The sequence below is a fragment of the Rhinatrema bivittatum genome, chromosome 13 (assembly GCF_901001135.1).
Source record: "Rhinatrema bivittatum chromosome 13, aRhiBiv1.1, whole genome shotgun sequence".
Classification (NCBI taxonomy): Eukaryota; Metazoa; Chordata; class Amphibia; order Gymnophiona; family Rhinatrematidae; genus Rhinatrema; species Rhinatrema bivittatum.
The window spans coordinates 3,449,473-3,476,566 of record NC_042627.1 but is presented as its reverse complement, the minus strand read 5'-3'; the positions used below and the strand labels follow the sequence as shown (position 1 = coordinate 3,476,566).

At 40.3% G+C, this 27,094-nt stretch overlaps 2 protein-coding genes across 2 annotated transcripts; one reads left to right on the top strand and one right to left on the bottom strand.

Moving 5' to 3' along the window:
* Nucleotides 1-14,174: 14,174 nt before the first annotated feature.
* LOC115075303 (olfactory receptor 1009-like) lies at nt 14,175-15,104 on the top strand. The gene has a single exon (XM_029575597.1). The coding sequence runs from the start codon at nt 14,175-14,177 to the stop codon at nt 15,102-15,104; it is 930 nt and encodes a 309-aa protein (XP_029431457.1).
* A 5,481-nt stretch (nt 15,105-20,585) lies between these two features.
* LOC115075302 (olfactory receptor 1020-like) lies at nt 20,586-21,661 on the bottom strand. Its single transcript, XM_029575596.1, has 2 exons — nt 21,647-21,661; nt 20,586-21,515 (listed from the first exon to the last, which is right to left on the bottom strand). Exons 1-2 carry the CDS (start codon nt 21,659-21,661, stop codon nt 20,586-20,588), a joined length of 945 nt encoding a protein of 314 aa, XP_029431456.1.
* Between the last annotated feature and the right edge of the window lie 5,433 nt (nt 21,662-27,094).

Here is a 27,094-nt window from a genome sequence, read left to right as displayed (position 1 = left end):
TATACAAGGCCTATCATCCACAGGGTAATGGCAAGTGGTGCATATTAACCAAACCCTTAAAATATTCCTCCACTCTTATGTCAATGAGCATCAGGACAATTTGGTTGCCATCCTACCTTGGACTGAATTCTCCCACACAATCAGGTTAACTTGGCCACCGACTCTTCCCCTTTCCAATGGTTCTATGGAAAACAACATTTGCTTCTGCTACCACTGCTTATGACAGTTCCTACACCTGCGGCTGAACTCTCAGCACATGAATTGTGTTATGTACCACCTAAAGCTTCTGCCTATTTTAAAAATCCACATGTTTCACGTCTCCCTGCTCAAGCCAGAAGTGTGTTCTTGGTCCTCTAGAGTACCGCCTGAAACCCAGGAAGCTGTTGCTGATTGAGAGACAGTATATGAAGTCCAAGAAATCCTGGATTCCCACTGGAGGGGCAGAAAAAGAGAGTATTTGATCTCTTTGAAGAACAATGGCCCAAAAGAAAATTCAAGGGAGCCATCATCCAACATATTGGACCTAACCTCCTAAAGAGCTTTCACCAGTGATACTCCAGGAAACCCAAAGCCTCAGAGATGGAGCTTAAGAGGGAGGGGCACTGTTGCATTCGGTGGTCCACAAGCTGTTCCTGCGAATCGCCACCCTTACCTCTGCAGCCAGGTTGGCCAAACTGCCTCTCGATGTGGCAAAAACACACCACCAAACTCCACGTGACAAAACGCTGCTAGCACACCGCTGAATTCCATGTGGCAGGACGCCACTAGGGATGTGCAGGAGAAAAAAACCTTTTTTTTGTTTTTGATTCATTTTTGAGAGGTTTTTTTCCCATGAACTTCAGTTCATAGATTGCCTGATTCATTTTCATTTGTGAGAAAAAAAGAATCAAACAATAAAAAATAAATGAGCGGGGGAAAAAAAAAAGAGTGCCTCTCTGGGCTTTCCGCCTGCCAGAACAAAACAATTCTGAGGCTAACATCCCCCCCAGCCCCACCTAAACGCTATGGTGGGAATCCGCTGGCTTTGACCTAGGCCCAGGATAAAGTCTTGGCCTTGCGTAGGCTGAGGGTGCAGTAGGTCGCCACAGACATAGCCTACTCAAGGCTGAGGCTTTGGACTGACCCGAAGACTGGGTTCTGATGCCTGGGCCGTAGCCCAGTGTCATACCTAGGCCTCTGATCCCAGACCTGAGAGTCTCTTCTTGGTCCTCTTCGTTCTTTGGCATTTGCAAGCCAAATGATGCCATCTACTCAGAGGCTGGGCCCCGATGACAGGGCTTTAACTTGGAACCAGACCCAATGCCACCACCTGGCCCAGAAGCTGGGTCCTAAAGCCGGGGTCTCAACTTAGAACCAGGCCTGATGTTGTGACCTGACTCAAAGGCCAGGTCCTGATGCCAGGGCCTCAGCCTAGACCCGGGCCCAACATTGTGACCAGACCTGGAGGCCTAATCCTGATGCTGGGGCCTAGGCGAGGATCTTGGGCCCCAATGTCTGGTCCTCAGCCCAGTGTCAGACCCAGGCCATGAATTCCAGGCCTGGGAGCCTCTTCTTGGTTATATATATTCTTCAGCACTTGCAAGCCAAATGACACCATCTGCTGGGGTCGCTCTGGCATCATTTGGTTTGCAAGTGCCAAAGAACATAAAGGACTAAGAGGAGACTCCCAGGCCAAGGCTCAGGCATCGAGACATTGCCTCTTGGACAAGGGCTCGGTGTCAGACCTGAGTCCGGACCTAGGACCCAGTATCAGGACCTGATCTCTGGGTTGGGTCACGGCCTCTGTCATGGGTCTGGGCTGAGGCCCCCACATTGGGACCCAGCCTATGTGCAGGGTTTCAGCATCGGGCCTGGGTCTGGGCCCAGCCAAACTAAGACCCTGGCATCGGGACCCAGCCTCTGAGTCAGGTCGCAGCATTGGGCTTGGTTCCGTGACAAGGCCTTGGCATCGTGACCTGGACTTTATGTCTGGTCATGGCATTGGGTCTGGGTCCAGGGGTCGGGTTGTGGCATTGGGCCTGGGTCCAGGCCTGACCTAGGCTCCAGTGTCAGGACAAGGCCTTTGAATTGGGTCATGGCATCAGTCCTAGGTCCAGGTTGAGGTCCAGGCATCATGTCCTGGCTTCTGGATCGAGTCGTGGCATCAGTATTGGGTCTGGGTCCTAGCCTAGGTCTAAGCCATGCATAGGGATCCAGTTTTCAGGTCAGCATTGAGCCTGGGTCTGGGACTACGCTCCAACATTGAGACCCACCCTTCATCGGATACCTAATGGATAAGGTAAGTTTTTTTTTGTTTAATTTTCAGGGGTCTTGACTCAGCCCATAGCATTGGTCAGTGCCTCCGCTGAGACCCAGACCTAAGTCACGGTCCCTGTTTTGGGCCTTGGATTATGCCATAAGTGGTTTGGACCTAGGCCAAGGCACTGGCATCACACTCAGGCATAGGCAGCAGCCCCTGCTTTGGGCCTAGGCCTATGTCCTAGGCAAGGCCCTGGCTTTGGGCCTAGAACTTGACCCGAATCAATATTGAAAATGAAATGAACGAATAAGGTTTGCTTTATTAGGGAGGCCCCTTTAGGTGCATGTGCACATCTGTCCATTTAAATGGACTCTGGTGGAAAAGTCCCCACGGCCCCAAATTATAACATCACCACTCTGCCCCATATAAGAGTAGCTCCCCTGATACAAATTATCTCAGAAACAAGTCCAGCTATCTTGCATTGTGCTTGTTGCTACTCTATCTGTTCCAGTCCTCATCTGCCCAGCTGGTCCCTGCCTTTCTTCCCAGCCTGCCTCAGCCCTATCTGTCCCACTTCCCTTCCTCAGATGGATACCTGGTTTGACTCTTGCTTGGACTCTGGATACACCTGTTTGCTGCCTGCCTTTGATCCTTGCCTGGACTCTGGATATGCCTGTTCACTGCCTGCCTTTTACCCTAGCCTGGCTTTGGATCACATCTTCAGTCTTCAGCAGAGATCTTCACCTAAGTCTTGCCAGCCTCAGCACCCAAACCGAGGGGAACGTGGGCTGGTAAAGGTGAAGCTCCTGACTGGTCTCTGCTTCACCTGAGTCCATCTGCTGATGGTGAGAACCTACAGGGCTCTTCCTTGCAGATAGAGTCAATCAATGTGTGATGGTAAATGGAACCTTCTCTGAAGAGAGAGCGGTTTTAAGTGGTGTACCGCAAGGATCGGTGTTGGGACCGGTCCTGTTCAATATCTTTGTGAGCGACATTGCGGACGGGATAGAAGGTAAGGTTTGTCTTTTTGCGGATGACACTAAGATCTGCAACAGAGTGGACACGCCGGAAGGAGTGGAGAGAATGAGACGGGATCTAAGGAAACTGGAAGAGTGGTCGAAGATATGGCAGCTGAGATTCAATGCCAAGAAGTGCAAAGTCATGCATATGGGGAGTGGAAATCCGAATGAACTGTATTCGATGGGGGGGGGGGGGAAAGGCTGATGTGCACGGAGCAGGAGAGGGACCTTGGGGGGATAGTGTCTAATGATATGAAGTCTGCGAAACAATGCGACAAGGCGATAGCAAAAGCCAGAAGAATGCTGGGCTGCATAGAGAGAGGAATATCGAGTAAGAAAAGGGAAGTGATTATTCCCTTGTACAGGTCCTTGGTGAGGCCTCACCTGGAGTACTGTGTTCAGTTCTGGAGACCGTATCTACAAAAAGACAAAGACAAGATGGAAGCGGTACAGAGAAGGGCAACCAGGAAGGTGGAGGATCTTCATCGGATGACATACGAGGAGAGATTGAAGAATCTAAATATGTACACCCTGGAGGAAAGGAGGAGCAGAGGTGATATGATACAGACTTTCAGATACTTGAAAGGTTTTAATGATCCAAAGGCAACGACAAACCTTTACCATAAGAAAAAAATCATCAGAACCAGGGGTCACGATTTGAAGCTCCAGGGAGGAAGATTCAGAACCAATGTCAGGAAGTATTTCTTCACGGAGAGGGTGGTGGATGCCTGGAATGCCCTTCCGGAGGAAGTGGTGAAGACCAGAACTGTGAAGGACTTCAAAGGGGCGTGGGATAAACACTGTGGATCCATAAAGTCAAGAGGCCGCCAATGAACTGTGGGTGACTCGCCAGAATGATGGCTACTGCCTGGAGACAATACCTTTATTCAATAAACATACACATGGTTACTATGACTCCAACATCGCTCTAAGCTTCAACAGCAAGAGGAAATGTGGAAAAAAGGATTTGCACTCACAAAGACGGGAGTAGCTGGCTTGTTACGGCGGTTACTACCCCAAACCAAATAAGCCTGATACTTCACTTTCAATGCATATCCAGCATAGCTCTCTGCTTCAACGGCAGGGGAGAAGAAAAACTGATACTTCACACATCCAGCAGAGCTCTCCGCTTCAACGGCAGGGGAGAAGAAAAAAAAGGGTTCGCACTCACAAAGCGGGGAGTAGCTGGCTTGTTACGGCGGTTACTACCCCAAACCAAATGTGCCTGATACTTCACTTTCGATGCATATCCAGCATAGCTCTCTGCTTCAACGGCAGGGGAGAAGAAAAACAACCAATAAGGGCTGTATAACATAGTCTGGGAAAAAACAAATGAGCATGGGTGTAGCTTGCTTATTGCGGCGGTTACTACCCCTACTACCCCTAACTAATCAAGCTAGATATTTCACTTGGATGCAGCTCCATCTCTGCTCTCTACATTAATGGTGGGGGAGGAAGGGAAATAGAACCAAGAGCTAAGAGAAATAGATAAGTATGAGAGAAAAAATGTGTGAAGCTTGCTGGGCAGACTGGATGGGCCATTTGGTCTTCTTCTGCCGTCATTTCTATGTTTCTATGTTTCTATAAGTCCAAGGGTCCACAGACACTAGTGTTATAAACTGCCCCTTGAACATGTGCAAAGGGTCTTTCCTCTATCTTTAAGAACATAAGACTTGGCATTCTGGATCATATGAAAGGTCCATTAAGCCCAGCATCCTGTTTCCAAGAGTTGCCAATCCAGGTCATAAGTACCTGTTAGAATCATAAGGGTTTGATCAATTCCAAACTGCTTATCCCAAGAATAAGTAGTGGATTTCTGCAACTCTACCTTAATAATGGTTAATGGACTTTTCCCCCAAGAACTTGTCCAAACATTTTTTAAATGCAGCTACACTAATAGCTTTCATCACATCTTCTGGCAACAAATTCCAGAGCTGACCAAGGCATTTTTGTAGTATTGAAGAGTGTTGTGTAATTTTGAGGTTTCTTTGTGAGGATTTTGTTTGATAAATGAAGAGTTTTGCTATTGCTATCCAGTTTGGACCAGTTTCTGAAAGAAAGGTAAATCCTCAGTTCTGGAAGGACTGAATTCTTGGAATATGTTCCCTTTGTGTCCAGTGATTTGTCCTTGAAATCTGTGGTTTTAAAAAGTAGTGTTGGAGACATCTATTTTTTGGATCAAAGGAGGGAGGGTTGTTGTTCACCCCCTGTTTTATGAATGTTATTTAGAACAATCACCCTACCCTTTATGAGGAAGGATTAGTGGAGACTGTGGAGGCTATATCAGTTGGAGGAAGGAGAACTGGTTAGAAGAGGCACATAAACAAAGAAATTACTTTTTTTTCTGATTATTTTTCTCCTGCTGTATATTATTTTTGCCATTTTGCCTTGGATACTTATTTTTAAGTTAAAGTAATTTTTTTCAGTTGTACACCACTATCTGCCTCCATGATTTATTTCAAGGGTGCTTCATTCTATGGGAAAGATCAAACATTATAGATACCCATTGACCCGCAGGTGTATGTTGTAACTGAGTTGTGTCTGCCCACTTCTACATCAAGGCAGAGGGCTTATTTACCTAGCCTCTCGCCCTCCTTCCACTAGATGAACCACAGTTTCCTAACTACTGTGAAAATCCTGAGAAAAAGAAGGATTTACCCTGGGAAGTGTGTATCATCCCAGATTCACCCCCCAGTAGGGGTACCACTATTTATAGTAAATTTTACATGGAAAAGGACATTCATAGTCATCTGAGATACATATATGTTATTTTTGTATGCATTGCTGAGGTGCCAAGCAGAGAACCCTGCAAAAAAGACACTAGGAAACCCATATAGTATTATAAAGTGCACTTGGGGGACTGACCCGCTCGGAAGGAGGTGAGGAGGTTACCTTGCTGAGGACATCTTTCCCTGCATAGAGTTTTGAAGGACCTGACTCGTCGTTCCTGGGAGAAGGCGGAGACATCATGATGTCATTTCCGGCCGACGTCGGGAACCTGCCTATAAAATCTGGACTGCAGTGGTGCAAGAATTGGGACTGACCTGCTCGAAAGGAGGTGAGGACATTACCTTGCTGAGGACATCTTTCCCTGCATAGAATTTTGAAAGACCTGACTCTTCATTCCCAGGAGAAGGTGGAGATGTTATGACATCATTTCCAGCTGATGTTGGGAACCTGCCTATAAAATCTGGACTGCAGCAGTGCGCATCAGATGCCGGCGCGCTGCCTAAGCTGCACACGCCAAAGAGGCGCACAGCTTTGACTTGGAAAGTTGTCCTGAAAAGAATTGGAAAAGTTTGAAAAGTGTTTCTTCACAGAAGACACCCTGATCTCCTTCGGTGCTCAGTCCCCCAAGGGAAGGTAATTCTAAGTATTAAGTAAAGAGGTATAATATCTGAGAAATCACTGGTGTTATTTCCTGGAATTTTCTGTATTGTTTATTATTAAGAATATGCCTCATAAAAGAAAAGGGAAAGTGAGGATTTTTCCTTCAGAATCCTCACTTCTTCCAGACCAACGAGCCATCACAGATTTTGCAATATCTACCCCAGACCCAGCGAGTGTAAGCCTCATTGGGAGTATAGATAAAGGAGTACCTTTTTCCCCTGAGGATGTTTCACTTACACTGCCTGAACCTAGAACACCACTTTTAAAATTCTCTGAGCAGGATGCTTTGAATTGTGAGACAGAAAAAAAAATGCTGTCTCACTGATAGAAGGAAGCGGTGCATCAAACCAGGTTGGAATACTGGAGGGAAATATTCCAATTTCAACATCTTTGTTGGATAAAGGAGCAGCAGCGATTATACAGTCCCTGTCTCCTTTGGGAGATATTGGTCAACTTTCAGGAACTGTAATACCAGCTGAAACAATGGTCCCAGATATTCCTAAGATTATTACTAGACCATCGGTGGTGACATTAGAAACACTCTGGCATATGTTTGCGGATCTTATGCGAGTTGTCAGAGACTTATCACAGCATCTGGAAAAAGTTTCTAATAAGTTGGACTGTGTAGCGACTGATCATCAGAAGATCTTAATTGATCATACTCTTGCTATGCAAACTATGGGAACTGATATAAAAAAAATTACAGGACGCAAATGCTTTAATGATAAGAGAACATCTTAACACAATTAGAAAAACTGAATCCTTAGAAAATCATTCACGTCATTTAAACTTAAGAATGACTAATTTTCCTAAAGTAACAGGTGCACCAATATTAGTAACAGTGAGAAAATATTTCTTAGAAAATTTAAAAATTTCATCTGAGAAAATACCTGTTCTAAGTAAAAATGTATTTTTACCAGTTCAAAAGAAACAATCTGTAACTGTGAATCCTACAATTTCTAAAGAATTAGGAGAATTAACTGCCTTCCTAGAGTCCTCTTCAGAAGAGGTCCTAGAGAGGGCAACTCTCCTGATTTCTTTTTCTTCTTTTCAAGATCTCAATATGGTAATGAGACACAATTTCAAGAACTTAAATACTTCCTTCTATGGTGGACAAGTTCTTGTCTATCATGATTTTTCTAAATCTACACAGGATCGCTGTAAAGCTTTCCTAAATTTAAAAAAAGAGGTACTGGATAGTGGAGCATTATTCTTATTGAGATATCCATGTAGATGCCTTATTAAAAAAGGACATAATAGTTATGTGTTTTTTAGTCCAGAGCAATTGAATAGTTATCTGAAAAACTCAAAAAGTCCACAGTCCTAAAATATCCCTTAATTCTAGGTAATATGTAAATTGGGGTGATATATACCACTTTTCTTAAATGTTGGATTGAAATAAAAAAAATTTCTCTTCTCTGTTTAGGAGCTCCAAAAATTTTGCTTTCCCTTGTTATTGGATGTGTAATCAGATTGAGATGGTAGAGTTAGACTCTTGTTAATTTTCCTTTTTTGTAATTTTCTTGTGAATGTGATAATCTGTATAAGATCTCATTTATTTGTTTACAAAGATTAATCCACTTTGTAATTTGTTGAAAATTAATAAAGAAATTAAACATAAAGTGCACTTGAGTGGGCTTGGCCCTCAGAAAGCCATGAGTAAACAATTACATTTGCAACATAGCAAACCTCCAATACCAAGACAACATGAACTGCCAGCACTAAAACAATAACAAAGCTTCCTATGATAAGGCAATCCTACAAATGTTACACTGGGCCCTAAAGCACCAATACACCTCCTATTAGGAAAATTTGATAAACCAGGTTGCTATAGATCCCTACACAGAAACAATACGCCAGCAAATACTTCATCTCGATCACACATGCAGAACACAAATGTACTGACACCAAATACAGAATAAAGACACCATAAAATATAAATGGAAAAGGACAGACAAAAACTGAATTGGAAACCACAGACTCTTGATTGCAGTATAACAATGAAAAACAGAAACACTATCATTCCTCATAAAACAACAATAAAGTCAAGAAATATAACACATTTTTATTTTATTTATTTATTTAAGGTTTTTTTATACCGGCATTCATGAACTCGTTCACATCATGTCGGTTTACAGAAAACAGGGGTGCGAATAATACAACCAAAAACATAAATAACGTGATGAAGAGAATCAGTTACAATTAACAAGGGCTAATGAACTGGATTGTAAGAAATAGAGAAAGATAGAGGAGGTTAATTATATACAAGTGTACAATATAAATATGGCATCCCATATATACAGCTTCTGAGCAGAGAATTTATTGATGGTGCATGTTAGGTGGAGTTCGGGAAGGCTTGCCTGAAACAGTAAAATTATACTAATAGAAAGAATAAATATTTCTAAATAGCAGATGAATAGGACATTATTCAATAATTAAACAACCTTTTTTTTTTTTAAGTTCTCAAAAAAAAATAAAAATTCAAAACAGACACATCATGTAATACCCAACAGTTAAATCTAATAAGAATAAAACAAATCTCCTGCTCTTGATACATAGGATCTTTAGATTTCCAGTCATCCTGAGATTGTCATGGATTTGGTGAAGACTGACACCCAAACGTATCCTCTCTCAAACACACATACTTACACACTCCCTCTCACATGTTCTCACATACACAGGCTCTCCTCCCTCACACACATACATATTCACACATGCACGCAGACTTTCTCATATACTCACACATGCATAGAAGCTCTCTCTCAAACACACACATGCACTCACATGGCATACAGGCTCTCAGATACACCACACATTCACACATGCTTATCGGCTGTCTCACACACCACAAACACTCACACATGCACACAGGATCTCTCATATAATTATACATGCAGACTCTCTCACATACCCATACACTCACACATGAATTTATGAACATAAGAAATTGTCATACTGGATCAGACAGAGGGTCCATTAAGCCCAGTATCCTGTTTCCAACAGTTGTTAATCCAGGTCACAAGTACCTGGCAAGATCCCAAACAGTAAATAGATTGTATGCTACTATCATACAGTCTATTGCTATTTCTTAAGTCTTCTTAGTTAATAACAGTTTATTAACTTCTCCTCCAAGAATTTTTATAAACCTTTTTTTAAACCTACACTAACTGCCTTTACCACATCCTCTGCTAATGAATTCCAGAACTTAATTGTGCAATGAATGAAGAAGACTTTTCTTAGATTTATTTTCAATGTGCTACTTACTAACTTCATGGAGTGCCTCCTAGTCTTTTTTTGAAAAAACAAATAACCAATTTACATTTACCTGTTTGATCCCACTCATGATTTTATAGACCTTTATCATATCTCCCTTCAGCCGTCTCTTCTCCAAGCTGAACAACCCCAACCTATTTAGCCTTTCTTCATAGGGGAATTGTTCCATTTCCTTTAACATTTTGGTCACTCTTCTCTCTGTCTTTTCCAATTGAACTATATATTTTTTGTATTTTTTGAGCTGCAGCAACCAGAACTGCACATAGGAGAGGTGTTTCAGCGGCCTGGGCTGGCTCAGAGGTGGGTGGAGGGACCAGGGCACAGCCCGGGACCGTAACATTGGGTTACTTTTCCCTAATTGCATCACTTTGCACTTGTCCACATTAAATTTCATTTGCTATTTGCATGCCCAGTCTCCCAGTTTTGCAAGGTCCTCTTGCAATTTCTTACAATTCTCTTGTAATTTAACAACTTTGATTAATTTTGTGTCATTGGCAAATTTGATCAATTTCTAAATATATTAAAAATATATTTAAAAAATATTTAAAATATATTAAAAAGCAGTGGTCACAGAACAGATCCCTGAAGCACTCCGCTATTCAGCTTTTTCCATTGGCAAAATTTACCTTTTAGCTCTACTCTCTGTTCTCTATCTTTTATCCAGTTGGTAATACACAAAAGGACACTGCCCCATCCCATGACATTTCCTAAGAAGTCTCTCATGAGGGACTTTGTCATATTCTTTCTGGAAATCCAGATATACTATATCAACTGGCTAACCTTTTTCTACATGTTTATTTACACCCTCAAAAAATGTAGGAAATTGGTGATGCAAGGCTTACTTTAGCTAAATCCATGTTGGCTTTGTCCCATTAATCAATATCTATATTTTAAGCAATTGTGTTCTTTATGATAGTTTCTACCATTTTGCCTGGCACAGATGTCAGATTCATTGGTCTGTAGATTCCTGGATCACCCCTTGACCTCTTTTTTAAAAATTGGCATTACATTGGCAACTCTCCAGTCTTCAGGTACCACAGACAATGTTAATGATAGCTTACAAATTTCCAACGGCAAGTCTGGAATTTTATTTATCAATTCTTTCAGCAGTCTGGGAGGTATACCATCTGGTCCAGATAATTTGCTACTCTTTAGTTTGTCAATTTGCCCTAGTACATCTTCGAGGTACATTGAGATTTTTTTAAAATTTCCTCTGACTCATCACCTTTGAATATCATTTCTGGCATGGATATCTCTCTTATATCTTCCTCAGTGAATACAGTAAATTGCTTATCTCTTAGTGTCTTCCTTCTGTACATATGTATATATTTACAAACCTCGTTGATTATTTAATGCAAATTTCCCCTTGTTATTCACACCCTCATTTATTCATTTGTTAACTTGTTTTATTTGTTCAATGTAAAGCGCCACGCCTGGCGTTTGTTTGTGTTACACTGTAAACCGATGTGATATCCTGGATGAATGTCGGTATGTAAAAATTTTAAATAAATAAATAAATACCAAAGCAAGAATTCATTTAGTCTCTCTGCTAAATCTAATGTTAAGCTAATTTCCTCAATGAATAATATTTCTCTATCTTTAGTTGAGGGGATTAAAATTCAACCATTTAGTGTTATTTGCAGTATGTAGTGTTATTTGTAAATTATTCCTATAAGCTAATAATAAAACCATTATTACTTTTACCTGGCACCAAGGTGTTTTAATATTATTAAGTTAAGCCTTGACATATACTGATATATAAAGTGAATGGTCAGTCTGGACCTGAAACACCTTGTAACATTACTTTGCCATCTTCAGATCACTAGACACTATTAATCAAGATCTCTCTCCCAGTCCATGCACATTTGCCATTCATCCACATCACATACAGCTCTTTTGGATTACTGCACCCCAGGTGTCAAATCTTTGACCACTCTTCAAGCTTTCTTAAATCACTTTTCATTCTCTCTACTCCTTCAGGCAAGTCCACTTTGTTGCAGAATGTAAATTCTGCTGGAAAAAGAACTCACATAAATAGCAGCTGCATGACCTTTGGAAGTACTTTTCATGATTCAGTTTTCAAAAAGAACTTTTTCCTTTGAAAATTGGTATAATGTCCGTATGTTAAAAGTACAGTCTTAATATTGCCCTCAAATGCACTTTTAGTTTAACCACTGCAGGGATGTCTCTTCTCTTAGGTTTTGAGGACTACCTAGTTTTTTCAATCTGCCTTCTTAACAGCCTGATTTGTCAACCACGAATGGACCAACTGTTAATGGACTTCCTCTGGCCAGAAACCCCTCTCTTGCAGCTTCCATTGGCCCAGTAGCAGAGTGGCATATAACCCAATTCAAGGAAAGAGATCTTAGGTGAATTCTGGATACGTGTTCTTCAGAGCCAAATGTTTATTTTGCTGCAGAAACTCCCCTGTACCCACTTTCATTACAGCTTACAATGTGTCTATTTTAGTTTTAATTCCCTTGACCAAAATACTTGTTTTATTGCACAACTAGAGTGCATGTCGAGAGGTGCTTGTAATTCAGGTGTGGGAGCATTACTTCTTCAAAGTCTTATACCAAAGTGAGACACAGGGTTGTTTCCATTTTGCAGGCACTTTTATTGAAGTGAAACCTGGTTGCAGGATTTTAACTGGAGACCATTATGAGGTACATTAGATGAGCAACCAAAGTCTACTTTTCCCACTGATGTTATTGCTGCCTACATGTTTTGTTTTGTAGCAAACTTTGGTTTTCCACTGTCTGTATAATTGGTCTTGGTAGAAGGTAGTTCTCTCTTAGGATGTCAATCGCAGCATAGGGATTCTTTCTACCTTTTGCTAATTGCTGATACTAAGCCTAATATCACCAATGAGGTGATACTTGAGGGACCTTGTCTTTCAGATCACTGCATACTCTATAAATGTCCAAACCCGCTAAGCTCAGATGCATCGTAGGCTGGAGTGGACTGCTTCGCTCATGCAGGTTAGTGAGATCAATTATTTCACTTTCCTGTGAATATTGTATCTATGTGATAAGATGCTCTGCCAGTTCTTTTCTGAAGTGCCGTGGGTGTTACTGTCTTCTATAAATTTCCTCTACCCAAAATTCCCAACTTAACTGATGGACAATGGAAAAAATTGCTTTACATTGCAATATAAAGATGTAGTTTGATAGAAAAAGGATACAATTTAAGGCAGGGCTTCCTAAACTTTTAGCCAATGTGACCACATTTTAGCACTTGAAAATTCACATGACCCCAGAGACAACCAAACCTAATTAGTGGAGGTGTAGTTCGCTTCCAACAATTCCTTCACTCACCATTCCTGCTCTCCAACTGACCCCCCTCTCTCAACTTCCATCTCCCTCCAGAGGGACTCTCAACCTCTGCCCCTCCAGCTGATCCCCTCTTACATCACCCAGTTCCTCTCTCCTTCCCAGCATATCCTCTCGCTCACACAGGCCAGCTTTTTACATCCTCCATACTGAACCTCTCTCACCTCCAAGCCATTTTTGTAACCCCAATTGATCATCTGTCATCCCCTTCCTCTCTCTTTTTTCACGCCGAGCCGCACAGCCTGTCTCCATTCCCTCCCGACCCCGCACCTTCCCCTCCCTTTCCCTACCTAACCCACCCCCCAGCCCTACCTAGAACTTCCCCTTACCTTTGTTGAAGAAGTTACATGCACCTGCCGACAGCCGGCCCATGATCCCAGGCACAGCGGCAAATGGCCGCGTGCCTGTAGGCTCAGGCCATGCCCCGCTTCGCCCTGGACCACCCTGGACCGCCCATGCCCCGCCCCTTTTTGCAAGCCCTGGGACATTTAATGTAAATCCTGGATCATAATAATGGCCTGCCTTGTTCAGCTGAATTTCAGTTTTAATCTTCTCATTTTTATTTTTTCTTATAAGGTTGCCTACTACACACGTGAGAACAGAAGTAATGAATCATGGAATATGCTTGATGGGTTTCAACAAAATATGATCTAGAGTGTACAGCTGTAGAACCTGTAAAGCAAGACTTTAATCACTTTCCTTCTGCAGAAAATCAATATGTTCAAACTTCAAGAGTATAAGATCTTTAGTACTTATAACATGCTAGTATTAGTTATGGATAAAATCATTAAATTTATAAATGAATACTATTTTTTTGTATTGCAGGAATGAAGAAAATCTTACACAATTCTGCCTAACAATCCAGTGGCAGGTTTTGTGAATTCATATCCTTATTGAAAATGCAATGCTGTGAATAAATAAATGATCGAAAGGAATCAGAGCTCAGTGACTGAATTCATTCTGTTAGGACTCACTGACAATCCAGAACTGCAGCTTATCCTCTTCCTGTTGTTCCTAATGTTCTACATTACAACTCTGGTGTGCAATATTGGTATCATTGTATTAACTAGAGTAGACTCTCATCTTCACACTCCCATGTACTTTTTCCTCTGTCACTTATCATTTGTGGATCTCTGCTACTCCTCAACTATTAGCCCTAAAATGCTGGTCAGTTTCCTATCAGACAGGAAATCTATCTCTCTCAATGATTGCATTGCACAGCTTTATTTCTTTGCTGCATTTGCAACATCAGAATGTTTCCTGGTGACGGTGATGGCATACGATCGATATGTGGCCATTTGTAACCCACTGCTGTATCCTGTGGCCATGAGTCAAAGAGTCTGCATTCAGCTGGTAGCTGGAGCATATGCAGCCAGCTTCATTATATCGATGGCACACACAGTTTGTACATTTTACTTTCCATTCTGTCAGTCCAATGTGATCGATCATTTTTATTGTGATATCCCACCAGTACTTGAACTATCCTGTCCTGATTCCAATATCAGTAAAGTTATCATTTTCTTTCTAGCTATCTCTCTAGGATTTGCCTCGCTTTCTGTCATATTAAGCTCTTATGTGTCCATCCTCTCTGCTATTCTGAGGATCCACTCAGCTTCAGGGAGGCGTAAAGCCTTCAACACTTGTGCCTCACACCTGACTGTTGTTCTCTTGTTCTATGGCTCTGTCCTCTTCATGTATATGAGACCATCCTCCTTCTCCTCTGTAACTCTGGATAAATTTTTTTCTTTGTTTTACACTGTTTTTTCACCAATGTTGAATCCATTGATCTACAGCCTGAGGAACAATGAAGTCAAAGAGGCTCTGAGAAAAGTTGTGAATGGAAATATATGATTGATAATGAATTGTAGTAAAGGTAGTCTTTAGGTCTCTCCATTTGTTTAAAACAAATGCTTAATCCAAACCAACATAGCCCATTTTCCTTTTGGTTCGTTTTACTTGAAACAAATACACAGTGCCTCATGAAAACCCCTATATATATAAAGTGGATCTTAAAGTAGGACCCCCCATTTCATAATGGATGAAGAGCAAAGGCTTCTTCCGGAGAAGCTCTGACCCTCTCTTGCAAAGCTCTGTGATATTTTACAGGTTTTTCCCTTAATTAAGATGAACCACAGTCACATCCTGTAGATGTGAAGGTCCAGAAATAGATGTGAATGGTCAAGAAGATCAGTGAAATGCTTTCTAAGATAGTTAATTAAACCTCAAAGAATGGACAATGAATCGTGCATATATTGAACTTAGCACCCAGAATGCTAATATTCAACATACTTTCTGTCTTTGAGAAATACCTTGAAAGTGAACATTAATATTAAACCTATTTTGGCAGATCTTAACTATTTGCTTACAATTTAATGCAACAGTTTTTTTATGATGAGTGTGGTATAGTTTCTTCAAGCTCATCTGTTTCTTTTAAGTAATCTCTAAAGGTTTTAATTCACTTTCATTTTAGCATGAAATTTATTTATTTATCTATTTATTTATTTATTTAGGATTTTTATATACCGACCTTCTCAATACAAATATCAAATCAGGTCGGTTTACATAGAACAAAACTGTCGCGGTTGAGGCGTTACATTAAACAGAGTTTCTGAACATAAGAACATAATTATTAAATATTAAATATTAAATAGACAACAATAATATAAATTATAATAGTTTTTATTATAATTTAATGATAATAAAGTATAATAATTTAATTATAATAGTTTTTATTATAATTTAATATAATATAAAGTATAATATAATTAATATAATATAATATAATTTAATATAATTTAAAGTATAATAATTTAATTATAATAGTTTTTATTATAATTTAATTATAATAAAGTATATATAATTTAATTATAATAAAGTAATTATAATAATAGAAATAGAAATAAATAGAAATTCAGCAACCTTATGAGTATGTAAACAAAGTATTCTTATTCTAGTTAATAAAGACTAATCCCTATGCAGATTTTATCGGTACCTGTGCGAAGGGGCATGATACATGATAACTATGTTTCATAGGGGGTTAATTTTGTTATATAGTCACCTGAAATTGAATTTAGTCAAATTGTTCAAATGAGAAGGAAGTACTTTCTTTAGTTCTCGAAAAAAATGTAATTCTTCTCAGGTGAACTTTCTGATCATGCCTTGTGAAGCATTTCACCCAATAATAACAAGCATGACTATTATAATGAGAGGCCGCCATGAAAATTTGTCATAAATAACATATAAAAATTACCATTGATCTAATTGGCAGGAACAAAATCTAACATTAGTGTCCACTGTGAGTGCACAGATTAAAATAATGTTTTGTTCTTATGACAATTAAACCATGTTGAAATGTCCAAATAATTCACACAACAGGAAGTTTATTTTTTTCAGATCCTGTAGATCTTGGGAGGTTTCTAATTGACAAGAGCAACCCTCGCTGAAGAGATGGGGTATGGGAGTTCCTGGTACAGTATTTTAAATTAAATTTGACCTTTTTCTTTATTATTCCACCAATAATGTGGGGTTTTGCAAGAATATTGCCTATTTTGTTTTACTTCTTATGTTCTTGTTCTGAAGATGCTTTACTTGTCATTTCATTGTAATTGTGATGATTTGAAATATAATAAAGTATAAATAAAAAAAAAAGATTCACCACAATTTGGATTCTAACAATGAACTACTAGGAATATATTTTAATCCTCTTATTCCTGCGCATTCTCTTTGATCTCTCAACAAAGGATTACTTGAAATCCCAACTATAAAAAACTACCACCTAAAATATACAAGAGACAGAGCTATATCAATTGCTGGCCCCACTCTCTGAAACACATTAGCAGAAAACCTACGGACATCTACTGACACCAAGAAATTCAAGCAAGATCTGAAACCCTTGCTTTTGAACAATGTCTTCTCTATTTCTCTTTAATTATGGCTCCCCTTAATCCTTGGATATATCCCCTATTGTTATCCAGTTTATATTAGGGATGTGTAGCAGGGACAGATTTGTCCCATTCGGTATTCGTATTCATCGGGATCCAAATCCGTTGCATGGGTATAAGAGACAGGTGTGTGTGTGTGCTATATGTATGCATTAATTGTCAGCTTCCTTGGGAGGGACTTAGTTGAGACACCTGAAGCAGCTTACTCGACAAGAAGAAACCGATAGAAGAAACATTGTCGGGTTGGGCGATTACAATGTTTAAAATTATTAACATGATACAGTGGTAATATCAATGGAGTACAAATTATCAATAAAGACAACATACTGAATTCTAGCTCTTATCTTTGCACCTGATAATTTAAAAACAAAAGACTGATTTCAATCTATCCCTCACATTATCTCTGCTTGCACTTGGAAATATATAGTAAATTTTGGGTGAATAGGACTTTGTGGCAAAGTCTATGAAGAGAGTGGGTAGCATTGATGAAGAGTCTATAGTGGTTTTTCCTGTATGTCCCAAATATTTTTTCAGGCCAGAACATATATCCATTTTTCAGAGAAATGTCTCTCAAATATCTTTTTATGATCTTTGCTATATGAGTGTTTTCATCTATTTGACCTCCAGAAGTAAAATTTATTTTCAATGAATTAAATCCTTGTTGAACTTTGGGGAATATGGAAAATCGTTGGCAAATGAGTTTTAAAAAATGTAATTTAATATGCCTTTAAGAAAAAATTATTTCACTTTTGGTGTGATCAGGCCTTGGAATCTTATGTCAGAGATAACTGTATGCAGCCTCATGGGATATTTTTAAGAAAGAAAACTAATCATGAATGAGGGTTAAGAAGAAAGAGGAAGAGGAGGACTGGTCAATTGGTTGCATAGTTGACTATTATTGAGGAGAAGTCATAGCTCAAGAATTCAATATGCACCTCTGTTGTTGTGTGATCCTAGGCAAGTCACTTTACCTCTCTGTGCTTCAATTCCAATGCCATCTCTGCTAATGGCTCCATGTGACCCAAGGATGTCATGTTATGTCCCCATACCTCAGTTCTTATCAAATTTCTCCCTCTGACTGTCTGTTTGATCTAGGACAAGTTACTAAGGGGACAATAATCAGAACTAGAGATGTGATTCGGCTGAACCTTTCAGTTCAGCCTTTGTTATCATCCCGCCACAGGAAATGTCATTTTCCCGCGGTTCTGGACGATTTTTTTCAGCCACGCCGAATTTTGGGGATAGCACACGCTAACCCTGAAAAACAAATTTTCCCAAAATTTCGTGAAAATCCGCTTTGTTTTTTCGGGTGGCTGAACAGGATGAATTAGGCAACTTCGTGGAAATTGCCTAATTTGTTCTGGATGAATGCAAATCCCTAATCAGTACTGGGTGCAAATTCCAAGAGTATTCTCACCTGTGAGGTTTGCACCAATAATGAAAGGAAAATGATAGTTTTAGTTTGAATATTTCCCAAGTTAAAATTACCCACAGTGATTTGTACCTGTTTTCTCTATCCTGAATGTTGTGGTATAAAATTTCATGCATAAGCTCATTCTCCAATCCCCAACTTTATTTTATTAGAAGAAATGCAATTGTTTATTGCCCTTCATATCTCCTTTTTCCTCTGAGCACAAGTAATAACAATGGGGCGGATTTTCAGAGCCCTGCTCGCCTAAATCCGCCCAAAACCGGGCGGATTTAGGCGAGCAGGGCCCTGCGCGCCGGGAAGCCTATTTTACATAGGCCTCCCGGCGCGCGCAGAGCCCCGGGACTCGCGTAAGTCCCGGGGTTCTCGGAGGGGGGCGTGTCGGGGGCGTGTCGGGGGGCGGGCCCGGTCGTCGCGGCATTCCGGGGGCGTGTCGGCAGCATTTTGGGGGCGGGTACGGGGCGTGGCTACGGCCCGGGGGCGTGGCCGCGCCCTCCGTACCCGCCCCCAGGTCGCGGCCCGGCGCGCAGCAGGCCCGCTGGCGCGCGGGGATTTACGTCTCCCTCCGGGAGGCGTAAATCCCCCGACAAAGGTAAGGGGGGGGGTGTAGACAGGGCCGGGCGGGTGGGTTAGGTAGGGGAAGGGAGGGGAAGGTGAGGGGAGGGCAAAGGAAAGTTCCCTCCAAGGCCGCTCCGATTTCGGAGCGGCCTTGGAGGGAACGGGGGGAGGCAGCGCGGCTCGGCGCGCGCAGGCTATACAAAATCGATAGCCTTGCGCGCGCCGATCCAGGATTTTAGTGGATACGCGCGGCTCCGCGCGTATCTACTAAAATCCAGCGTACTTTTGCTTGAGTCTGATGCGCAAGCAAAAGTAGGCTGATCGCGCTTCTTTTAAAATCTACCCCAATGTGTTTGTGATAATTCATCTTTCACAGTCTACAAATTAAAATGAAGAAAAGAAATAGCCAGACAATGGTTGAACTTAATAAATTCAAACCTTTATTCATTTTAAAGAATATAGGTTCATTAAAACTATATAAGACACAATATTGACTACTGGAAATTCAAACCTTCCCACCATATTTGGCAATTATTCTGTTTTGGTACCTTGGTCTTCCAACATGACCAATAATGCTGAACACTTAGGGGCAGATTTTAAAACCTGTGCATGTTATAAACTCCAGGGTCAGCGTGCGCAAGGGGGTGCACAACTGTGCAACTTGCGCGCGCCGAGCCGCACATCCTGCCTCCATTCCCTCCGAGGCCGCTCCAAAATCGGAGCAGCCTCGGAAGAAACTTTCCTTCCGCCCCCCCCCCCCCCGCACCTTCCCCTCCCTTCCCCTACCTAACCCGCCCCCCAGCCCTACCTAGAACCTCCCCTTCCCTTTGATGAAGAAGTTATGCACACCTGCCGACAGCCGGCCCGTGATCCCAGGCACAGCGGCAAATAGCCGCGTGCCTGGAGGCTCAGGCCATGCCCCACTTTGCCCCGGACCGCCCACGCCCCGCCCCTTTTTGCAAGCCCTGGGACATACACACGTCCCAGGGCTTGCGCGCGCTGCCGAGCCTATGCAAGATAGGCTTGGAGCGCGCAGGGGGAGGCAGGGGGAGGTTTTCGGGGGTTGCGCGCGTATCTTATGCGCGCAACCCTTTGAAAATCTACCCCTTAGTTAATTGTACTGTATTTATTTTTATATGCTGTATTTATATTTTATATTTCTTGTATTTCACTACTTTCATAAAAATGCTCACATCAACATTCAAAATCATTTTATTTATTAAAGAATCATTACTAACACACAATTAAAACAGATAAAATCAAATAAAACAAATACTTAATATCTCTATATGTTGGGTATATGTTTATTATCCAAGGAACAGGTACCGTAGATAGTTAGTCCTCCTCACAAGCATAAATAAATTAAAGAATCCATGTCTTATTTGTTTATGAAAATCATCAGGATCATTGACAGTAATGTGAACATATTTTTCTTTTTATCACTGTTCGCATAGAATCTTTGACCTCCTGATTCCTTAAACTGTAGATCAAGGGGTTCAACATGGGAATCACTACAGTGTAAAACACAGAGACTACCCTATCCCGGCTCAGGGAATAAGTGGAAGTGGGTCGGAAATATGTGAAGAGAATTGTTGCATAGAATAGAATGACAACAAGGAGGTGAGAGCCACAGGTGGAGAAGATTTTGCATCTACCCTCTGTGGAGTGGATCCTCAGAATGCTGGAGATGATATAAGCATAGGACATCAGAATCACCAGAAGACAGCCCAGTGAGGTGAAGCTACCACAGATGAAAATCACTATCTCATTGATTAAAGTGTCACTGCAAGAGAGCTTCAATAGTGGAGGGATATCACAATAGAAATGTTTGATTTCATTTGACCCACAGTAGGATAATCGAAAGGTAAAACCTGTTTGTATTGCTGATTGTAAGAAGCCCCCTAGAAATGCTGCACACACTAGCTGAATGCATATCCTCTTGGTTATTGTGACTGTGTAAAGCAATGGGTTACATATTGCCACATAACGATCATATGCCATCACAGAGAGAAGGAGGCTCTCAATAGTTGCCATTGAAGCAAAAACATAGAGTTGTACTATGCAGCCAATAAAAGATATGCTCTTCACCTCCACCAGGAGGTTTTCCAACAATTTGGGTGTTATGGTTGAGGAATAGCAAAGGTCAATGAATGATAAGTTGCTGAGGAAAAAATACATAGGGGTCTGAAGGTGAGGAGTTATCCTAGTAATCATGATGATACCAATATTGCCCAGCAGGGTGATAATATAGATGAGGAGAAAGAGCAGGAAGAGCAATATCTGGATTTCAGGAACATCAGTGAGTCCTAAGAAAATGAACTCAGTCACTAAGCTCTGATTCTGGTTGCTCCTCTTCATGATTTATTTAATCATAAGCTGTAAGTACACATATGAGAGATATTATTATTATTACTTTCAGTTTGAAGGCAGGTAACTTCGTGGACCCACATGCCATGAAGTAATACATCTGAAATTGTCATGTTGATGGAAGACAATGCCCAGGAGACTTCTAAAAGTCAGTAGAACTGCCCCTTAACTGTCACATTGGAATCCAGTGACAGGTTTGGTAATCCCTCTTTTTGGTACATATAGAGCAATATACATGGTATATATAGATCGGATAGAAATGCAATAAATAAATTAAAGAATCCATGTACTTAGATTGTAAGCCCTCTGGGGATAGGGAAATACCTACAGTACCTGAATGTACACCGGTGTGATATCTCGATTGAGATCGAATGTCGGTATATAAAAATAAATAAATTAAAAAAAAATAAAAATGTCTTATTTGTTTATGAAAATCATCAGGATCATTGACAGTAATGTGAACATATTTTTCTTTTTATCACTGTTCACATAGAATCTTTGACCTCCTGACTAGGGGGTGGGATCTTTACACAATAACTTGGAGTGTGTTAGGAAGTAACTCACATTTTAACAGAGATACATGCATCTAAATTTGGAATTATGAATTAATGCATATCTGTATGCATGACTCCAAGTACAACTGTGATCTTCCACAGTGCAATACAAGTGCGTAATTGTTTTTAATATTACTATATTTTTACTAGTTAGATCTCTAGTAAACATCATTACCTGTCAAACTGTTAATAAAAAAAATGTAAGTATGGACTTTCAATGCAGTTCTTACAATACGATATTTGATGAGACTGTCCACAATCAGTTAGGGATGTGCATTCATCCTGGTTCGGGGAGCCTGAAACCCGAAGGAATCTTTCCTGATTTTCATGAAAAATTAGTTTTTGGGTTTAGTGCGCACTAACAGGGTTAGTGAGCACTAGCTCCTGTTAGTGTGACCTAACGAAAAGTTAACAGCAGTTAGTGCGCACTAACGGGGAGTTAGTGCGTACTAAAATGAAATTCGTGTCTCCCTGAATTTTAAAGGCATGAACTGTGAGAAATACGAAATTTCGGGCTTCGCACATCCCTACAATCAATGCTGATTTCCAGCTCATTAAGAACTCTGTTATCAATAATTACTTCACAAACTAGTCCCTAAAATATCTCTCATTTAATGACCACCAGTACCTAAAATGAAGATGCTATACTAAGGCTCCTACATAACCTGAGCTTTTAATTGCATATGATTTCATGTAGCAAATGCATGTGTTTATACCCTTATACATAAGAACATAAGAACATGCTATACTGGGTCAGATCAAGGGTCCATCAAGTCCAGCATCCTGTCTCCAACAGTGGCCAATCCAGGCTATAAGGCCCTGGCAAGTCCCCAAAAACTAAGTATATCCCATATTACTGTTGCTAGTAATAGCAGTGTCTATTTTCTAAGCCAACTTAATTCATAGCAGGTAATGGACTTCTCCTCCAAGAACTTATCCAATCCTTTTTTAAACCCAGCTACACTAACTGCACTAACCACATCCCCTGGCAACAAACTCCAGAGTTTAATTGTGCGTTGAATGAAAAATAACTTTCTCCGATTAGTTTTAAATGTGCCACATGCTTACTTCATGGAGTACCCCCTAGTCCATCTATTATCCGAAAGAGTAAATAACTGATTCACATTTACCCACTCTAGACCTCTCATGATTTTAAACACCTCTATCATATTCCCCCTCAGCCGTCTCTTCTCCAAGTTGAAAAGTCCTAACCTCTTAAGTCTTTCCTCATAGGGGAGCTGTTCCATCCCCTTTATCATTTTGGTCGCCCTTCTCTGTACCTTCTCCATTGCAATTATATCTTTTTTGAGATGCAGCGACCTGAACTGTACACAGTATTCAAGGTGCGGTCTCATCATGGAACGATACAGAGGCATTATGACTTTTCCATTTTATTCATCATTCCCTTTTTAATAATGCCCAACATTGTTTGCTTTTTTGTCTGCCGCAGCACACTGAACTGACAATTTCAATGTGTTATCCACTATGACGCCTAGATCTCTTTCTTGGTTGGTAGCTCCTAATATGGAACCTAACATTGTGTAACTATAGCATGGGTTATTTTTCCCTATATGCATCACCTTGCACTTATCTACATTAAATTTCATCTGCCATTTGGATACCCAGTTGAAGAATCTAAATATGTACACCCTGGAGGAAAGGAGGAGCAGGGGTGATATGATTCAAACTTTCAGATACTTGAAAGGTTTTAATGATCCAAAGACAACGACAAACCTTTTCCATTGCAAAAATATCAGCAGAACCAGGGGTCACAATTTAAAACTCCAGGGAGGAAGACTCAGAACCAATGTCAGGAAGTATTTCTTCACGGAGAGGGTGGTGGATGCCTGGAACGCCCTTCCGAAGGAAGTGGTGAAGACCAAAACTGTGAAGGATTTCAAAGGGGTATGGGATAAACACTGTGGATCCATAAAGTCTAGAGAATGTGAATGAAGAGAAGAGGCATGGGGGTGGCTTGCTTGCGGGAATGACGGCTACTACCTGGTGATTAATATCCTTGTTCAATAAACATACACACAGTTAATGCGACTCCAACATCGCTCTATGCTTCAACGGCAATAGGAAATGTGGAAAAAAGGATTTGCATCCACAAAAAAGCAGGGGAGTAGCTTGCTTGTTATGGCGATTACTACCCCAAACCAAATAAGCCTGATACCTCACTTTCAATGCATATCCAGCATATATCTCTCTGCTTCAACGGCAGGGAGAATGAAGAAAAGATGATTTATATTCAGACAACAACCAACAAGGACTGAATTACATAGTCTGGGTAAACAAATAAGCATGGGTGTAGCTTGTTTGTTATGGCGGTTACTACCCCAAATCAATTAAGCCTGATACTTCACTTGGAATACATATCCAGTGCAGCTCACTGCTTCAACGGCAGGGGGGAATGAAGAAAAAAGTATTTATATTCAGACAACCAACAAGGACTGAATTGCACAGGCGGGGTAAACAAGCGTGGGAGTAGCTTGCTTATTACGGCAGTTACTACCCCTAACCAATTAGCTAGATACTTCACTTAGATGCAGCTCCAGCACTGCTATCTACATCGATGGTGGGGGTGGATGGGCCTTTTGGTCTTCTTCTGCCGTCATTTCTATGTTTCTATGTTTCTATAATAAAAGGCTTTCTTCAATGCACATATTGCAAATTAAATACAGCTAAGCAATAGAAAAAAAGACAGCTGTGGGTTTTTAAGATTTTTAGCTTACTTTTTCTGTTTTGACATTTCTATCCAAATTAATTATGCATCATTTCCCAGAATCACAGCCATATTCTCAAGATAAATAAGAAATCATCAAATCAATATGTAATAGAATTTTAGCCATTAATTTTCAATAAATCTATTTAGGATTTAATAATATATGATTTATTCCATCTGACTCCTTTCTACAGCCATATTTGAAATCTTAAAAACAGTATATATAGTGTACATTTATAGCACAAGACATCTAATGCAATCTAAGTTTCCTTGCCGACAAATTTGTAATAAATAATTGTATCTAGCATCTATTTATCTGTATATAGAGATAGATAAGCAGTAAGACAGACAGGTAAACTTGCTCATTTTTCACTCTTCTTTGGAGTTCATTCACATCACATAAGTTTCACTTTAAACAAATGCAATCACACCATTTTCCCATCTTCTTTATGTACCTGTATTTTGAGCTTCAGAGATTTTTGAAACTCCAAGAGGAGTCAAGGCGATGACACCTCCCACACAATATGTATAGAGTTCAAAAGATCAGAGAGAACCCCCAGAAACTAATCAAGAAAAAGCTGTTGTGGCATTTGGCAGTCTCCAGAAAGTCAGTTCTATTTTTTTCTTCCATGGATTTTCTCTTTTTTAATAATGAAAATTTACTCTGATGTAGCTAAGGTTTAAGCAAGGCCTGATTCACCAGTATAAAAGAGATTTGATCCTTCCCTGACACAGACTGTGTAGCCGGGAGAATTACATTTATATTATTTTTAATACAACTGGGACTACACCAGAAATCCCAAAGGATGAAAAACACACACATACACACACACACATTCTCAGTAGACTTCTATTATCTAAAATCTAAAATATTCAAAGAATCAGTTTTTCCTGTTCTTTGCTAAGTTGCTTTCTCTATTGGTTTTATTACTGGGTCTCCTTTCAATTTTGTTTTTGAGGGGGTAGAGGATTATTTTTGTTATTTTATTTTTTTATTCATTTCAATTTGTTACACTAAAATTTAAAAAAACAAAAATCTCAAGTAGACAGCATTCACAGACACATATTATAACACAATACCAGAAAAGCATGCATAACAATGGAATTACAATAGCCATACTTAAATTTCCTAGATGGGAGACACAGAATGTAAAAATATATATATATCAAAATTAAAATGAAAGAGGATAAAATGACACAGTAAACAATAGGGATATGCAGGTCGAAATATTTCAGTTTTGTTTTATTTTTTCATTTCATGGGAGTGGTGTTAATTAGATAGCAATTCATTAAACATGCACTGTGCATAAAACCTATTGACGTCAAAGGCTTGTATGGTAGCTATTTTCTAAAGCTCACTTACATGGGTAAAGTGCATTTCCACATGTAAAACCCACTTTTAAGTATGTAAATTCTTTTGAAAATTACCCTCAGAGTGCCTGATTTTTCAAGCATTTTTGCACTTAAAACTGGATTTTACATGTGGAAATGCATTGTACTCTGTGTTAGAGTAAGGGCCCCCCAAGCCCAGCATCCCATTTCCAACAGTGGCCAATCCAAGTCACAAGTACCTGGCAAGTACCCAAATATTAAATGGATCTCAAACTATTATTGCTTATTAATTAATAGCACAGCAGTGTATGGATTTTTGTTTCTCTAGGAACATCCAAACATTTTTTTAAACCCAGTTACACTAACTTACATAACCACATCCTCTGGCAATGAATTCCAGAGCTTAATTATGCTCTGAGTAAAAATGTTCTTTGATTTGTTTTAAATGAGCTGCTTGCTAATCTCATGGAGTGCCCCCCCCCCCCTCCTAGTTGTTATATTATCTGAAAGAGTAAATAACTGATTTATATTAACCTACCTCTATCATATCCCCCCTCAGCCGTCTCTTCTCCAGACTTAACAGCCCTAACCTCTTTAGTCTTTCCTCATAGGGGAGCTGTTCCATCCCCTTTATCATTTTGGTCGCCCTTCTCTGTACCTTCTCCATCGCAATTATATCTTTTTTGAGATGTCCCAACAAGAATTGTACACAGTATTCAAGGTGCGGTCTCACCATGGAGCGATGCAGAGGTATTATGACATTTTCCGTTTTATTCACCATTCCCTTCCTAATAATTCCTAACAGAAAACAGACCATTTAATCCTACTCTCTGTTTCCTGTCTTTTAACCAGTTTGCAATCCAAAAAAGGACATTGCCTCCTATCCCATGACTTTTTAGTTTTCCTAGAAGCCTCTCATGAGGGACTTTGTTGAA

Bases quoted from the DNA above. Each gene is read 5' to 3' on its own strand.
- LOC115075303 (XM_029575597.1), top strand. From the start codon at position 14,175: ATGATCGAAAGGAATCAGAGCTCAGTGACTGAATTCATTCTGTTAGGA.